The sequence below is a fragment of the Scleropages formosus genome, chromosome 7 (assembly GCF_900964775.1).
Source record: "Scleropages formosus chromosome 7, fSclFor1.1, whole genome shotgun sequence".
In the NCBI taxonomy this organism is placed as follows: Eukaryota; Metazoa; Chordata; class Actinopteri; order Osteoglossiformes; family Osteoglossidae; genus Scleropages; species Scleropages formosus.
In genome coordinates this window covers 14749862-14769110 of record NC_041812.1, presented here as the reverse complement: position 1 = coordinate 14769110, position 19249 = coordinate 14749862, and the positions used below count along the sequence as shown (strand labels likewise).

General features: G+C 41.8%; 1 protein-coding gene across 1 annotated transcript in view; it reads right to left on the bottom strand.

The window, feature by feature from the left end:
* The window catches only part of LOC108926610 (solute carrier organic anion transporter family member 3A1-like), a 39077-nt gene that overhangs the window by 13239 nt on the left and 6589 nt on the right, over positions 1-19249 (bottom strand). The window contains exon 2 of the mRNA XM_018739397.2: positions 15409-15868. Within this exon, the coding sequence (XP_018594913.1) occupies positions 15409-15868 (460 nt within the window). The remainder of the gene's footprint in view (positions 1-15408; positions 15869-19249) is intronic.

The window sequence follows — 19249 nt, the reverse complement described above, 5'->3', positions numbered from 1 at the left end:
TTAACATGAACATTTTTTTTTTAATAAAAGTATGGCAAGTATATGCATTTGGTTGTTAAAAGTAAATACATTTATTTTCAAAAATCATTTCTGTAATCCTTTTGCTTACCATTCGGCTGTTGGGCATTCTGTGGTGTTTTGGTACCTTGTATTGCAAACCGGGGGCGCGGTGGTGCAGTGGGTTGGACTGGGTCCTGCTCTCCAGTGGGTCTGGGGTTTGAGTCCCACTTGGGGTGCCTTGGAGCGGACTGGTGTCCCGTCCTGGGTGTGTCCTCTCCCCCTCTGGCCTTACGCCCTGTGTTACCGGGTAGGCTCTGGTTCCCCGTGGCCCCGTATGGGACAAGCGGTTCGGAAAGTGTGTGTGTGTGTTGCAAACCAGATGGAGTGAACCATTTGGGGTATTTCTAGGTGGGAGTCCTTGGGCACTACCAATGTGTTTTGATGAACATCTTTTAAGTAAAGAAAAATAAACCTTTTTGGTCCAACTACTTCAATTCTTCACTGCTGTCTCTGTCTGTCATCCATACCCTCACAGTGGAAATAAGAAGTTTTACAGTTATTTTATTTACTATAGTTATATCCAAGTATATATATAATCGTACCTGTATATAAATAAAAGGATATCTGTTTCTTTAAATTTTTTGACTGTATAGATAATAAGGATGTTTGAAAATGTCCCAAAGTTGACAAGGAACATGCTTATATGATGAATCAAATAACAGCATGGAGTGGGTACTTGTGGAGTTAATGCATTTTTATTTTCAGTAATTTTAAACAAGTTTTAATTTTAGTGTATCTTTAAGTTAACTTACACACACACTATCTGAAACAGCTTGTCCCATAGAGGGGTCACAGGGAGCCAGAGCCTAACCCAGCAACACAGGGTGTAAGGCTGGAGGGGGAGGGGACACACCCAGGATGGGATGCCAGTCCATCACAAGGCACCCCCAGCAGGACTTGAACCCCAGACCCAGGGGAGAGTAGGACCCAGTCCAACCCACTGTGCCACTGCACCACTGCAACCCCCTTAAGTTAACTTAATAATAAAATCCTTACACTGTAATGTAGGGGAATCACATCCAGGGTATATCTTGTACCCTGTGTTGTGCAAGAGGTTATTGAATTCCTGGAATTTGCAACCTGATGGATTCTGATGGATTCTGTTCCAAATTCCTTGTATGTGTGAACATACTTGGCAATAAAGCCCATTCTGATTCTGATTCTGATAATAAATGGCAGTGTTACAAAGTATTTTTTATTTATTAAAGCTTTGCCTGAAGTTTTTACTGAACTTAACTTGATAACTGCAGGGATGTATGCATTATGCGTTTATGGATTGTGGTAAAAGTGACTTTGGAAATACAGACAAACTTCCAGTCCCACCTGTGTGTATGTAAGTTGAGGATCAAGTTGATATTAAAATCATTATATTGTTGGTTAAACAATCTAAAATTAAATGAGAATTTTAAATGTTCCAGTGTGACAGCATATTACAGAGTGGTAAGCCGTTTTGTATTTGGTTTAGTTTTGTTTTCTTCCATTTTCCATGTACTCTTTCAAAAATTCAAGACTCTTGATTAGGACAAGCTGTCAAAATGGATATCAAAAGCATTAGAGATCTATCATACTGTCACTCTTTTCCTTTTGATATCCAGTTAGAAATGAAGAAATCTGACTGGCTCGTTCTAAGAATTACTGACGGAATAGATTAGTGTGACAGAGCAGTTATATTATCCTTGTGTTTCTGCTTAAATGCCCGCTTAGTATGTGAGGCAGCTTAATTGGAACAACTGCCAATATGGGAGTAATTATCGTATCCGTCACAGCCCACTCAAAGCAATTCTGTTAAAATGTGGAATGATGTTCTCTTTGGATGAAGGTCTGCACAGAGACATCCAGATGGCACTGCAGTAATCAAACCAAATTGTCTGCAGGAGCACAAATGTGGCTGCAGTATGTGGTCCCAAATCCCTTGCTACCAAGATGGGTTATGAGCATTTGAATAGTGGTGCTAACGTGTTTTTGGAGACTGAATGACCACCACCTGGCTGGGCAGTGAGAAATGGGGAATGGTGCTGTACCATTTTGCAGGCTGAGCTGGCCTATTTCTGGCTCTCAATATCCATGATCAGCTTCAACATCCCCTCCTAATCTCCATTACCCTGCCTTAAGTGTCAATATTTAACACTAGATTCAATGCCTTCCTTCTACCCTCTATATATCTTCCCTAATCTTAATGTCTTCAGCCTTGCCTCCACATTCCCCCTTACATTTAACGTCTACTATCAAAGCACCTCCACCTACTGGAGTGTCTCACTGTTCAATCCCACCTCCTGGAGCCATCTATTCTAGAGCTTCCATGTCTCCCTCCAGGCAGCAATGTCTCTCCCAATGACTGTGCTCTTTGTGCTTCAAGCCAGAAGCCCTGCACCAACAAAAACAGTCAAAAGCTATGCTTAGCTCTGTGTTGACACCAGAAACCCACTAACAGAAAACTAAAGATGGTGGTGTGTACAGTAAGAATCTATCGTGGTTGTGACAGAATCCATCAGGTTGCAAGTTCTCTCTCTTATGCACTGATCACCCCTGGGACTCATGGAAATAAGAAACATGGAAATAGCGGTAGAATCTCAGTCTACGTGTGTGAGAGACTGTTTAACACGTTCTAAGTTACTGTGTCAATATATTAAACTTCTAGCAACAGGCAGATCACTTTTTCTTGACAGAGTATCTGAAAAGCATGCAAAAGCTTTCATAATATTATAATATGAGAATAATACAAGTTTATGAAAATTAAAGTAATGATCCTTAATGGTCACACTATTAGCCAATGACATGGGTGGGCGACACTAACAGTCAATGATATTGTGAACACTCATAGCCAAGAGCATATCAATGATGAGGAGCAGCTCCTCATCTACAATCTATGGTCTTTGGACCTGCATCTCAAACATGGTCCCTGAAGACCTACAATGCAAGAGTAAGGCTAGTGTCCACAAATGTTGCTTGCACTGTGTTCCACAAACTGTAGCCTCAAATTAAAAATAACTGCTTTGACATCATAAGTTGGCTGTGAAGAAATTATTCACGTGCAAAAACACAACTGGCCAACAAGCACGCTAAAAGAGGAGCCCTGTTCTATTCCTCTCAAAACACCCTCTCAAACTCAGGGAACAAAAGGCTGAACAAAAGTGAGGACATTGATTTAAACACTGTCACTTCCACTGAAGAGGATTTGTTGAACTAGGAAGTCTAAAATGTCATCCCTAATTACATGCTTCCTTCTCTTTTTTAAGGGCAAGTAACTCTGTTTGGGAGAAAAAAGGGATTTTAAAGCAGTGAAATGTGCAAAAAAATTATCATGTAACTTAAGGTTGTTTAATCATCTGTCTTAGGAATAAATGAATCTTGCCAACAATATTAGTTCAGTATTTCCATCATCCGTTTGTTAACCAATCAGCTGTTAGCCAAATTTGGGTTCTGTATTCTGTGCTCATCAGTATTTCCGTAGTGATGGAGCTGTTGACAGTTTATAGCAACAAGGGTGTGATGACTCAACCGCTCAGGAAACCATCGTCAGGAAACCAAGATCAAACAATTAATTTACGGGCAAATGATAGCAGTGATGATTTTGCATGTAAACTGAAAAAAGTCTTTCCATGGTGGTTTCAATGTTTACCTTGGTTACAGATCAAACACACTACATTTACCGTAGCTATGCACAGAAGCCAGAATCAAGTCCTTTAATAAAGCAGACTATGTGCCTACAAACTAGACTCATATTGATATTTTTAAAAAAGCATTTATGTTGGAATATTAGCTAAAATTCTACATCACGTTTGGGTCTTGCTGTTTCAGATGGATCTTTGGAACATTGTTTTGATGTAACCCCACCACATGCAGAGAATGGTCCCTGTTAAGGTAGCACTTTTACAGCTGTGTCAGTGAGAGGTGTTGTCAGGGCACACAGTTCTCAGTTGTGGTGACCAATAGCTCCTCCTTGCAGAGAAGAAAATGTCACACTTTAAACGGGAAGACCAACTTTCTCAGGCTCTTCTCAGACCACTTAGCTGTGAACCGTCTGTTGATAGCAGTTAGATTTATGGAGGCTCCTTCATACACTTCCACCCTAAGCAGCCACTTTTAAAACCACAGGCCCATTGCTTGCAACTACTGCACAATATCTCCACAGAAGAAAAAGGTCATCCACAGGTTTCACCCCACGGTGAAAGTGTATGCTGCATGTCCTAGTTTTTGAAGAGCGCTTCTCCAAATGTGCCATGACTGTTGAAGCTTTAACAGCTCTATGCATACTTACCTACATGCTCCAATGTCCTAACAGTCAAATTTTAACAGGAAGGGATGTGTCCAATTCACTTTTGAATACTGAAGCATGACCAGCCATATTTTTTTTTTCTGACAATTAACTGGATGTCTAGGAACCCCAGCGTACCAACACACGTACTAATTTTTTTTTCATATGCTGACCAGTGACATTCGCATAATTGCATGTGCATTTCTTCAATTATCTATCCTGTTGCAGCTGGTGAGAGATTAATTAATAGAGCTGATTAAATACAGCAATATGGCAATCCAAACACAGTATCCAAACTCAGAAATGGCTCTGGCTTTGCTCAATTAATGCGGTACTAAAAGTAATAGTGGCTCCTTCTGTTACAATTGCTTGTGTTATGACTTTTTGAAGATTCAAACATTTATTTTTAGTTACATTTTCTTATTCATTTTCTTAAATTTATGTCTGTTGCAGAGTGAAACCTGTTATTACATCCAGTCATCAGATGGCAAAGGAGCTTTATTGTCATTTTAATCACATATAGCTGGTACAGTATACAGTCAAATGAAACAACATTCCTCCAGGACCACAGTGCTACAGAAAACACACTCAGATGGAACAGGAGTGTGGGATTGCCTCAGTTCAAGTCCTTTCCTCAGTGGTCACAGTCGGCTATTACGCGAGTTCTATTGTCCAGATCGTGTTCTACGAGGTATCATGCAGCGAATATATTTGATATTAATCAACATTACAGAACAGAATAAATTCATTTGTCTACAGCAGCCCAGCCAAGCACCATCACTGTCATCACAGACCCAGATGCTTGCATTACAACAGGAACTTGGTACATTGCCCTCTATCTACTACTGTCCATCCTCGTTGAGTTACTCCATTGGCCTCCGTAACTGCGAGTCTCTTGTGACGAAGTCTGACTTTATCTCAGCCTACGCCTTCCACCTCCCAGTCGACTCCTGGTTGTGACAGAAACTTGAATCACCTCAGAAAATACATTTATACCTGCAACACTCTGTACCAACTACTCCTTCACTGACACCCCTCATCCCTCTGGCAGGGGTGGAGGCACAGGTCTGCTCATCTATCCCAAGTGGGAATATTTTATTCTACCTCTCCATCTTCCTGATCTGTTCCACTTTGAATATTAGCAGAATGGGCCAGTGTTGACAGCGGAGGATCACTTTTCAGTGACAACAGCAACAACACCAACATTAACTGTTCAGAAGAAAGGCCTGGCAATCTACTTCTGTACCCTGCCACGAAAACTCTATGGATAGTAACAGCATATATATATACACATACACATAGATATATATATATATATATATATATATATAAAATCAACAGCATGCACCATTACCTTACAAAGAACTCTCTGCAACTTCTGGTCCAGGCTGTGGTGATAATCTCCCCTGGATTAATGCAACTCTCATGTCCTGTCTTCTTGTCTCTGCCATCAACCCTCTCCAGCTGATACAAAATGCTGCTGTATGAGTTGTGTTTGAGTTAGCAAAGTGTGTCCCTGTATCTGCTCTTGTTATCTCTCTCAATTAGCTTCCTGTAGCTGCACACATCAAATTCAAGACTCTGGTTAAGGCCTACACGACCTTAGATAGAGCTCCTTCATGATACCTACAAGACCTGATCACTTGCTACTACTGCAGTCTTCCACTTCTGGCTGCTTGGTGGTCCCATGCACAAGAGGTTCAAAATCAAAAACAGAAAAGATTCTGGTTTTGGCTTCAGTGTGGTAGAATGACCCCCCCCCCCCCCAGACCTGCTGAAGGAATCTCAACATTGAACAAGGCTCTCGAAACACATCGCCTTCGGAATCCCTTCTCCCCAGATCTCTTATGTCTGCGATAAACGTGTACTACATTATCATCTTAAAAAAAACACTATGCAGCTACTTGTGGTATGCTGGTTTTTAAGGTAGTGCAGAACAAACTGACCATTTCTACAATGGCACGTATGCATCCAGATCTCTCTGACTGTTGCTGTAATGCACTTTTGGCAAAAAGAATTTGCTAAATAAATGCAAATGTTAAAAAATCTAACCACCAACTAAACTGAGGAACACCTGTATTATTAAGCTTTCATTGATTGTGACTCAGTGGTAAAAGGGACTTTGGTCTTACAAACAAAAACAAACAGACTTCCTGTCTGTCTTGTATTAGTAAAGTGAGGGGTGTGAGTTTATTAACCCTCTCCAGGCAGATGTTGGAAATTAGCATCAACTGGGACAGATTTTTCCTACTGCTAGTATTAATTTGGCCCTGATAGGGTTAATAATGACGACATCAGTAACAGCATTGTTAACAGTAAACCAGGCGGCTTGGCCTTGTTCACTTCATGCAGTGTAGGTTGCCATGCACAAGAAGCATAGGGAAATTAATATTTTAATAAGTGAGAAAAATGAAGACTTAAAAAAAACTCTTCAGTCCCATAGCTAGCCATAAAGTTCAGTCCCAGTCAATCAGTGAGCTCTAGCAAGTATGAAGCACCACTGTAATTGGTGTTAGTGTGGTTCTGTGGAGCATTCTGACATAGTCAATGTCTTTGCCTGAAATGGCTATTTATCCAGTAATAGCAAACAGCCTCTTTGCTTACAGTAGTGACATCAACTGAGAGACAGAAGATATATGCCTTTATAAAATGTACTTTCAGTTACAAACTATTAATCTGCATACGTAGAACTAGGAAATCTTCCACAGTGGTCCAAATCATAGCTGAGTTAGTATGGGAACAAAGAGTACTTAGACAATGGCTCACGGATACTAGTGTACAACACAATGGGAACGATTTAGCATCTGAAACCAATAGTACTACCAGGAAGACAAACACATGTTTCCCTAGCAACAACCAACTGGTGTTTTTTTATGATCACACATAAAGGAAAGAAATTCCTCTTTTTAATCAGCATTGACAGGGTCTGACCCAGATAGGCAATAAAGTTTATGCAGCCATGTGCTTATTATAGCCTTGGGGATTGCAGATGTGGGAGAAGTAAGGGACGGTGGACCTGACGTCATATTCTCTTCACTTCTGATGACCCTTTTTGAACAAGCAGCACGGTTGAGTTCAGGAGGGTGGCTATCCTTTATCTTCTGGACCTGCTGAGGAGCCCTGAACCACAGCCATAACCCAGCTGTGTCAAGTGTTAATATACATTACTTGTTCACATAACACATTTACTGCCATATTTGTCATTTAGTCATGTCCATTTACATCACCACAGGCATAGCCAGTAGACAACAGCACACAACCAGGGGCTCAAAACGGAAGCAGGCAATGGAATGTAACTTTGTTTTACTCTTACAGCTGTGCCATCATATACAGTACCAGTCAAAAGCTACAGTAAGTTTGCTGAACACTCGTTTTTTGTCTAAACAGACCAGTTTCAGTAGGATATGACCCTATGCCTTCCAGTCTCTTCAGTAACAATTCATAGAAATCCAAAAGGAGAAGAGAAAACCAATCTTAAGAAATACCAAGAGGAGAGAGTACATTACTCCAGCTCTTAGATCCCTGCACTGGCTTTCCTGTTATAAATAAAGCACTCTGAATGACCATTGTGTTTGAAAATGTGCTACAGAAATAAACTTGACTAGACTAGAAATGTGGGTGCTCTGCTTTCACTGTACTGTTTAGTTTGTCTCATTGCCCAGCTTGCCTAGATGTACCTATACTTTTGACTGTTATTATATTTGTTTATCTATTTACAAATAACAACATGCTTTTTATCCTGGTTAGACTTTTTGTTTTAAGAGGTTCAGTTACTGGAAAAAACTTGCTACTTAATGAGAATGGACAAGGCAATTAACCCTTTACCTCTGCCCAACTTCAGAATGCTAAACGTGATAAAGAGCAACAGCACTGCGATCTGTGCAACAAATCAGACAAGGTGTCATAAAATATGTAGGCAGATCTTTTTTTTGTGTTAACAACCTTCTTTTGGCTTGCATCTGTCATTGAACTATTCATATTTTTAGCTTCTGGAATACACACACACACACACACACACACACACATTTGCAGAACCGCTTGTCCCATAAGGGGTCACAGGGAACCGGAGCCTACCCGGCAACACAGGGCATAAGGCCGGAGGGGGAGGGGACACACCCAGGACGGGATACCAGTCCGCCGCAAGGCACCCCAAACGGGACTCGAACCCCAGACCCGCTGGAGAGCAGGACCTGGTCCAACCCACTGCACCACCACGCCCCCTGCTTCTGGAATTTTTCATTTCCAGAACCACTTGTCCCAGACGGGGTCACGGGGAACCGGAGCCTAACCCGGCAACTCAGGGCGTAAGGCTGGAGGGGGAGGGGACACACCCAGGACGGGACGTGCTTCTGGAATAATTTAACTTAATAATTTTAACTTCCTTATAAATATGTGTGTGTGTATGAATGTATAATATAGCATGCTTTATGCCAGTACCACAAACCTCTCTGGTAATTGCTTGAAACTGCTAATTACAACAACCCAAAAGCGTGGGCTAATTAACAAGCCTAACTTGGTGTAGATTCCCAACACGGTAAAGAAAGGGAAAAACAAAGGGAAGTGAATTTTTATAGAATAGCCCTTTAAAACATGCCTCCCTATTTGCCTGGAGCAGGCTTGTAATCTGTGTGTTTACACCATGGTGGCCGGCTCTAAGGTCCTCTCTAATCACACCCATTCTTTGGGGATGTACCACAGTTAGAAGTGGACTGTGAAAGAACATAGGCTGCTGGAAAGCAGACCTTGCTGCCTGACCTGGCATCTCTGGAGATATTTGGCTACATGACTCAAACGAGTGCTTGAATTTAGATGTACAAAATGGAACGACTGCATTGTGTTTATTGCCTGAAGAAATACTCACATTACGAAACAGTGACTCTCTAAAATGTAGGTGACAAAATACTGGCAGAAACACAGAAGGCCATCTGCAAACCCCAGTCTTAATTCTTCAAACATCCAGTAACATAGTCACAACTCTTCCCAGATGCCTGATAAAAGTCATATGCAGCACTAGAGAAGATAAATGCTTTTGCAACATTGGTTATTGAGAACTGCAGGGCTTCCCACACTAACTCCTGATCCCTAATCTTGTTCACAAAGTTGTGCACTTCATCTGAGCTGGAAAACTGCTCCTCCCTACCTGGAAGACTCCCAACGTCCATTCGGGATGCTGTTAACTGTGAAGAATTCTGTTGAGAATGACACCTGCCACCATCATTTTCCTTATCACCCTTCTCTTATTAGCATCATTAGTATCCTGCAACAGGCTGTTGACAGATAAATGCACGCTCACGTTTGTGTCTCTGTAGTTTCAGAATGAGCTCCCCCTCTCCCTCTGAACTACTGAAAGCAGTTCCACATTCAAAAAGGGTCTGAAAACAAATCTCTTCCAGTTCTACTTCTCTCTTGATCTTCTAACCACTCCATAAACTCATCGTGCTTTGAGAATTGCATTTCTGCTCTTCTTTCTGCCGTAGCCTGGACCAGACTATCAAATGTACTGTCTACACCAGAATTAGAAATATTAAGAACTTTGTAGAGCAGTGGCAGCCTCCAGATCCCACTCCCTCCACCAGAAACAGTCGTTCTGAGCGCCTGACAGTTACTCAGACCGGTTAACAGTAGCAGTTCTCCCACTGGCAAGAAACCTTACACATGTTGTTGCTAGAGATTTGCCAGCAGAACCATCTCCTTATAGCGGTCTACTTACTGCAACAACTGTTTTCTCTTGCTTTGGCCTGCATGGAGTGGCCTGTGTCAGACTAGATGTTGAGTCATATTCTTAAAAAAGGGAAATAAAATTGCTATCCATTAAATTCTACTGCTAAGTATTATGAGATGTTATGCTTCTCAAAATTCATTCACCTGCATCAAAATAAGCTCTCTGGATAGACAATATAGTTTTTAAACACGCTAAGTTAATTAATTAATAATGCTCATCAAAAGGACAATTCTTAAACTAATTTGACACAATAACATGACCCCCACCTGTCACACAAAAGCAATGATGTAGAATAAACTGTAATTATGGTAAAAAAAATCTTTCTCTCAGTAGAAGACAGAGATAATGACTTTCATTTAATAATAAACACTGTGACTGCAGAATAGTTCCATCTGCTAAATTAAACATATACATAGTACATTTGATAATCATATATTGATACAGATAGTCATATACTGTATAGAAGTACAGACAAGATTACTACTATGTTATGTCACTCTAGGAGAGAGGATAATCTATGTTGTGTTGTGACAATACTGAAAAAAGAATTGAAAAAGGCTGTTCTCAAAATCAGGTGGGCACAGAAACCAGAGACACATCTTTCCACAATGATGAAAGAGTGTTTTTTTTTCCATTACAGAAATTTAGATATTTACATCAAAAAGGACAGTGTTTGGCATGAGGTTTCAAAGAAAAAAACTACAGTACAATTCTGGCACTCTTCAAAAAAGATTTCACAAACTTATTTCAAAATGTAGGAACAGCAGTGGCGTAATAATGGACAAAAATGACACGTCTACTGACAAAAAAATGTCTTACATTGTCTTTACACATTACCTCACAGGTACGAGCTAAATGCAATCAATAATTACCAATAAAACATTATAATGTTTGAGTGAAAATCTCAGGGAGACTGGAACAATCTTCTTTTCATACAGGCCTAGTGCACATGACATGGCTAAAGTGTGGGGCTTAAGACGATCAGCTGAGAGCAAGACCTCCTCAATACAACATTGTTCTCTGCATCACGCTGCTTGTTTTCTGGCCAACAGCCCTCCCTCCTTCATATCTCTGAAGCACAACCCCATGGCTTCTGCAGTGGTGCTCTAGCTTGCTAGGCTGTAATTGAAATCTGGCTCCTACCTACTGTGTGCACTTCAATGAGGTTGTCTTTTCCTCAATCACTTTTTAAAAAGTCATACTTTTCCACTCAGGACTATGGAAAAAAGAAATTGCTATCAAAATATATATACAAAATGACTACTAAATGAGAGAATTTCATTCTACCCCTCATGAGAAAGAACATATTTAGTTTTCATATTTCACAAGTTGTAGGTTGTAAGAAGTTACCCCTGTCATGGTGTTATTCTTTCACCATCCATGGTAAACCTAGTGTCTCTGTGTAACTGTTATTCAGACTAAACAGACATGCTTTGATAAACTTCAGCAAAAACCCACAGAAAGCTTTCAACTCAGTGAAATATGTCACTTTCAACAAGGTTAGTAGGTCTGGTCAAAGTGAGAGTGTCAACATAGTCATTTAGTTGACTCTTCTCCCCAAAATGATTTCCAGTGTTAGGTTTTTATACCAAGCAACTTACAGTGATTTACACACTTATACAGTGGGTAATTTTTACTGGAGTAATTCAGGGAAAGTACCTTGCTTAAGGAGTACAATGGGAGAGGAACTCAAACAAAGCTACTTTGAGCACATGGATACAACTCTACCCACGTATGTAACTGTTTGCTCTCTCTCCATATGCTGTGAGCCCTGTAGTCACATAGATTGCACCCTCTTCGCATCAAAGGTGGGGAAAGACAGGCGACTAGTCACAATCTGTTCATTATCAAATTTAAAAGGAGGCAGCATGCTCTTTAATGACATTGCCAAATCTGCTCAGGTAATAGCTCTCTAATTATCAAACCATGGTAAACTGGGGCACCAGGCAGTGCAGTGTTCTGGCTTGTTGCCTTACGATTTGAAGGTCCCTTTTCCAAATCCGCACTTGTGCTGAGGTACAATTGAGCAAGGAACTTACCCTGTGTTGCTTCAGTAAGAATAAAGAAAGAACCAAAACACATAGAACCAGAATATGTGCACATACAAAAGACGTGAACACTTCACTACGGCGCATAACACAATTCCATATATGGGACATCACACAAACACTGATACCTACACCTGCTAACCATGCTGGTCACCGTATCACCTAAATATATACACCTAGTTACAGCTCCTAGTTGCTATATTCAAGTTGCTGCTTGACACTGAGCAAACAGTATGGTCCTCAGCTTCCAGAGGACCGTAGTGTCCTTAGTGGGCCCAGCTACTGACTTTCCAGTAGTTGCTATACTTCAGTCACTGCTTGACACTGGTACCCACACTATGGTCCTCAAATTCCAGAAGGAGAGGAAATAGATGGTGGTCTCAGAAGTTGTCAACTCGCCACAGTGTACCCAGTGAAACGGTGCACTATTAAATCAAGGCTGGCAGGCAGCATGAGAAAGGCTGCTGGGAAACATGTGGAGGCATGAAATTGGGAATATACCACAGAGTTGGCTTCCTCAACAGGTCCACCTTCAACCCCATCCCAAGGCCCAAAAACCTGTGCCAGAGATACGGCTCTGACAAGAAGTGTCCCCTCTGCAATGCCTTGAACACAAGCCTACAGTACATCCTATCTAGCTGCTGAACTACGCTGTCACAAGTCTGGTACAGGTGGCGGTACGATCAAGTCCTGTGGAAGCTAGCGGAGATCCTGGAGCCAAGCAGAGTGGAAGCAAACAAGGATCGGCCAAACAAAGATTAACCACTTTGTCAAACAAGGAGGGATAACGTTGGGCAGAGGGGGAATAAAACAATGTTTGTTCCTAGAATCATGAATCAGAACAATATCAGACCTGAACTGACAACTCCAGTTCCCCAACAAAATCACGACAATCCCTCCAAGGCCAGACTGTGTTGTTGTATGGTTTGCAACAGTTACAGCAGTCATAATGATAGAGCTGACAATCCTGTGGGAGGAAGGTTTACAGACAGCATACGACTCACTTTCAGCCCAGGAGTTAGATACTGCAGACCAGCACTCAGCAGTACTGAACAGTGAAACACTATAACTAATACAGCTGTCAAGCCATCAAACACCAACCAAACAGGATATTCCAGGTTGCAAATTAAACAGTATAGTACAAAAAAAAACAAACAACAATCATGAAAAATGGGTAATTGTAAACCATTTTAGTTTCTGAAGATCATAGCCTAAAATTATATGTGGAATCTTATCTGAGCTCCCACTGCTTCTCGGGAAAATCTGAGAAAAGACTGCCCCAAATTAAAATATAGGTGGTCCCCTCAGTAGGTCCCTGGTCTCTGCCAACTTGTATGTCACCGCATCATTGTCCAAGGACATAAGAATCTCTGGTGGCATTAGCATGAATGTTTCTAAGTGCTCCTGGGTGTGAAGTCCTTATTCTTTTTTTTTTTTACTGAGCTGAGCATACAAAGTTAATAACTGTTCAACTAGACTAACTCAAATGTAGTGGAACACATTACAAACAATGGCTTATATGAAACTGCCATTCTTTTTTGAAATTATGAAAGCAGAAGACAATGTATTACAGCATTTGCACTTTGAATAGCACTGCATGTACTTAAAGTTGTCCTGTCATTTTCTTCAGCCATTCTATAACACAATAATAGTCTATCATCCAACAATACTCAAGCCTTCAGCTAGCACAGTACCAAGAAACGGCAATGTAGTAGGACAGCTGAACGCAGCGGCCCGCCGAAGAAACACAACGCATGAAACGTGTTATTTTTATTGTACAGTTGTCCAAAGTACAAGATTTTACAGGAGCCTATCTATTGTGTTTTAGAATTTAAATGGCATCATGGGGTAGTTGCTCCTTCAACATGTGTTGACTCAGTGTGTGATATACATCTAAACAGGAAGCCAAACTTGTCCTCACCAAAACAAGAAAACAAGCAGGTGAAGAACTGATCAAAAAAACAAGAGGGTCAGTGCATATGACATGAAGAAGACAGATTATAGCAGACGCAAATAAGAGAGCATCTGAACACACTGTCTTTGCATGGAGATAAAGCAGAGGTACAGAAGACACTGGGCCACAGTCTTTGAGAAACACCAGAGCGAGGGAAGGTGAACCCAATAGCTAGCATACGCTGGCTCTCATAAAATGCACTTTACTGTTGCTCCTCACTTGTTGGTACACCGCAGATACCACAGCATACGGACGTCACTAAATTCTTTGTCCGGCTCTGGTGCCAGCTCTCAACTCAACCCTGGGACCAACGTCCTCTTTGCAGTTTCCCCCAGAGGGCCTGGAATGATTATAGGCCAAAAAGATAAATCATAAAGATGTATTCATGAGTCCATGGTGAAGTGAGGACTATAATACCATAAAGGTGTGGAAAAAACATGGTAAATAATTCAGCAAGCCTTTCAAAACCTAGCCTTTCTGGCCCAAGTTAGTATGAACAAAGAAATGAACACTTGAATAATAAAAAGAGCAAGAGCTACATGCTAGATCATAGAGCATCTCCCACAACAATAATCGCCCATTTCTGTTTTGCATGTCTTTTGAATGCCTTGTGATGCATTCTAGTGCCAACAGACAACCAGAGAGCCATGACTCAAACCACAGAGAGCAAGAAGAGATTATCCTCTCTGCTATTTTTTATCTTCTCAAACATTTTGACTTTGACCCTCCCTTTGACCCCACCCTTAATTCAGACCTTATCAGCTAATATAAAAATAATTAATGAAACAGCTATCTCCTTGTTTTTAGCACTCGAAAGCAGAGATGTGTTCGTGCAACTACTGTGTGTGATGTGCATTGCACATTAAGAGCACGCTGATGTGGAGGCAGAGTGAGCAGAGCTGAGCTGGAGACATGAGTGTATAGAGACTGGCAGATACTGCTAGATACTGCTAATGACCTGGCTAATGATCTTGCTGAATCTTACTGTTAAGGTTGCCCTCAGGGTTCCTTATTCCGGAGCAAATAACCATCCAATTCAGTACAAAAATGACTACTTGGAAGCTATTTATGCACATTCATGAAGATTAAAGGACACACAAATATTCACTTTGATAGAAATGGATGTTCTCAGTACAATCATTTGTTGCACATAAAAATGTACATCGTGACTGGGGTAACATAAGAACTAAAGCAAAGGCTAACGCAAGGATAAATTGACTAACACAAGGAGTATGATATGGATAACACAGGTACTGAATCAGGATTACCTCAAGGACAAAGGAACTACAAATAAAGCTTATAGGGGCAAAAAATAAGAGTGCCAGGGAAAACCAAAGAGAGCTCCAGGAAATGTGCTTGACATACTCACCTATATACAGGGATGAGTCCTTCCTGCGGACATGGTCATCAATGTAGGACACACCCAGTGGCTGCACTGGGGTGGCCCCGATCCCCAGCAGCACCTGGGCCCCAATCAGCAACAAGTACATCATGTTGGTGTTTGTCCGGTTCCCGCACACTGCACCGAGGTCTCTGGCCTCAGTCCGTGAGTTGTTGGAGCACACATCACGGCTCTCCTCCACGTGCCAGACCTCGCCCACCTCGTACCTGTACTGGTGGGTCAGGAACTCAGGCAGTGCCGACAGCAGGGCTCCCAGCGCCATCACAATGCCACCACAGCCGATCAGGCGCGGCCGATGGGCTCGCGCCCCGAAGTAGCTCACGAAGAGGATGAAGGCCAGATTCCCTATCTCGAAGCTGCTGGCGATCACACCCACATCCGCGCTCTGAAGGTTAAACCGCCGCTCCAGAGTAGTCAGGACACTCACCTGCATGGCAAAAGAACACATCATGATCACAGTCTGTCAAGCACCATGTCTGAGACACTCAGTCCACGGATTCATAATAACTATTTGAAATAAACAATAACTACCGAAAAGAGTACCAAAACCTATGCTAATGTGATTCACTTTACCACTTCATTGCAGAAAAACGGATTTTCTCAATTAGAAGCTTTTCTTCTGGCAACAATAATCACAATAATCATGTCTGACATCCTTAATTTGAAAAGTAAATTTAATTGTTACCGATGGAAAGACTGAAAAATACATACTGCTGTTAAGGTGAAAATAGACACGAGATTGAAATTTACATTTACATTTAATTATTTAGCAGACACTTTTCTCCAAAGCGATGTACATCTCAGAGGATACAGTGTGTGCATTACATTAGGAGAAAGAGAGACATAGTTGCAGACGTGTGATTCTTAAGTTAGTTTCTTTCCACTATATGCGCCAATGTTCATCACACGAGTAGAAAACTTAGAATAGGGGATTCATGATCACACACACACACATTTTTTTTTTATTACTTTTAAGATACACAAACATTTACATACAATACAGGAGTAGCGGCTGTGCAAAGGCTTATCTGGGCATGATCATAAACCTATGGTGCATGAACATTTACACCTTATATGACCTTAAAAGATCAGGGGCAAAGTGAGTGTGGAAGAGGTGAGTTTTCAGACCCTTTTTAAATGCGGACAGAGTTCCAGCAGTTCTGAGTGAAAGGGGGAGGTCATTCCACCACAACGGAGCCAGGACTAAGAACCTCCGCCCTTTACCTTTCGTGCGCGGGACCACCAAGCGAGCAGAAGTAGACGAGCGAAGTGGCCTGGTTGGGGTGTAGTGGTTGATCAAGTTTGTAAATAGCTGGGAGCAGTTCTATTGATACATTGGTACACAATAACCAGGGTCTTGAATTTGATCCGGGCAGCTATAAGAAGCCAGTGCAGAGAAACGAGTATAAGAGATACATGGGAACGCTTTGGCAAGTCAAACGCAACTCGTGCAGCAGCATTCTGTATCAGCTGTAGAGGTTTGATGGCAGTAGCAGGAAGGCCACACAGGAGAGAGTTGCAGTAGTCCAGATAGGAAGTCACCATGGCCTGGACAAGTAGTTGGGCAGAGTCAGTTGTGAGGTAGGGACGGATCCTGCGGATATTATGCAGGATTAATCTGCAGGACCGGGTTGTGGCTTTGATGTGCTGAGAGAAATCATCAATCATCATCATCAATCATCACTCCCAGACTCTCAGCTGATGAGGTAGGCAAAATGAGTGAGTTGTCCAGTTTGATCAAGAGATTGTGACAGGAGGACAGGCCAACTGGGAGGTGAAGAATCTCTGTTTTGGAGAATTTGCTGAATTGGAGGTGGTGATCAGACATCTATGCAGAGATGTCCGACAGGCAGGCAGCGATGTGTGCGAAAATGTCTGATGCTCCAGACGGACAGGAGAGGAAGAGCTGGGTATCGTCAGCGTAGCAGTGGTATTTGAATCCACGGGAGGCAATGACAGGGCCGAGGGAGGAGGTGTATATCAAGAAGAGCACAGGACCCAGTACTGAGCCCTGCAGGAAACCAGTTGAGAGAGGCAGAGGATAAGAATGGGAGCTCCACCAGACCACTTGGTAGAATCTCTCAGATAGGTAGGACTCGCATCAAAATCACATTTAAAGTGTGGAATAATCTAAAAATAACACTGAAGGACCCTCTCTCTATAAATAAATTCTTTGACGAAGCCTTGCGGATCTTCCTGGGTTTAAACTGGAACGCTGGACTAATTCCAGCATCTCCTTACATCTGGAGCTCTCTTTCAAGGAGAGAACAAACTAACTACTTAAGAATCACGTCTGCAACTATGTCTCTCTTTCTCCTAACGTAGCGCACAAATTGTATTTTCGCTGAAGTGTACGTCGCTTTGGAGAAAAGCATCTGCTAAATGAATAAATGTAAATGTAATGTGGATGAACTTGGCTTACAAACTCTCTTAACATGCTGACCCTTTTGATAACAGTAGAGTGCAACTGTACAGAAGTGATAAGCATAAGCCTGCAATGGGTATAAAATGCTTAAATGGAAAGTGAACAGTTCTGAAAGCAGTGTTTCACAATTATTTAATTTGAATAAAATTCTTTCCTTTATTAACAAATTAAGAAAGTTTGTCATGCAGGTATCTGTTTCAACCTCATTGATTCCTTTCTACCTTAATTTCTAAAAGCAGCCAAAAACATGTTTCACTACTATACATGATGGTTTCAGTTCGTATCCTTTGTATCCAAGAAATGCTATCAAAAGGGTCTATGAAAAATATAACAGCATAAATATAATAATGTTATTATAAATGGTAAATTGTGATTAATCTGACCTGTTAAACAATAGAAACAACGCAGGTTTAACAAAGGTAGACAATCTACACACGCAGTCTGAAACCGCTTGTCTCATGCAGGGTCGCGGGGTGCCGGAGCCTAACCCGGCAACACAGGGCGTAAGGCTGGAGGGGGAGGGGACACACCCAGGACGGGACGCCAGTCCGTCACAAGGCACCCCAAGCGGGACTTGAACCCCAGACCCACCAGAGCAGGACCCAGCCAATCCTGCTTCACCACCGCGCCCCATCTGGGTTGACGATTTATTTAAAGCAATCATTTCTGTATGTGAACAACTACTTTGCATAAGTGCTGATAAAGACCTATTGTGTATTGTCTTTGCTTGGTACATCTTGCATGTTTACACAGTCCCTAATACGACAGACAGCCGGTGGTGGTTCTGCAGCCTTCCTGGTTATCGCTGCACCAAAGACATATTTAGTGTTTCTCCAGCCTCCCGCTGAACTCTATTTCAGTGCATATAGGTCAGACACAAGCACAGTAGCGAAAGTGTTTCAATGCTACAATACACTAGCCTTTACTTCACTTAAGGCTTCTTGGAGCCCTCAAGATGCAGGTGCTGCAAGACCACCTTGAGTCTTGGAAACACAGTCCGGTCACATTCAGTTTCGGAGATGACATATACCCTGTGTTCCCTTGCCACTTCCAAATACTCTTTACTATTATTTGATAAACAGATTCCGCAGGATTTAGTTGTGGCTAAAAATATGCTGGTCTGCAATGTCTGGGAATGGACTACAGTGCCATATCCCACATCCCCTGCTCTAACTAGAACTCTCTAACTATTTTTGCCTCACGTACAAGAATATGCACATTCATGTCCGATTCCCAGAGGTGTTTAGCTCTAACTGCCTCTGGTACAATAGGTTCAGTAAAGAGGGAAAAAAGACATTCAGGGGTCAAGACTCGCCACTGGGTCTCAGTTAAAATCAGCTGAGCACGAAATGAATTTATTTTTTAAAGAAGTACAGCACAGTA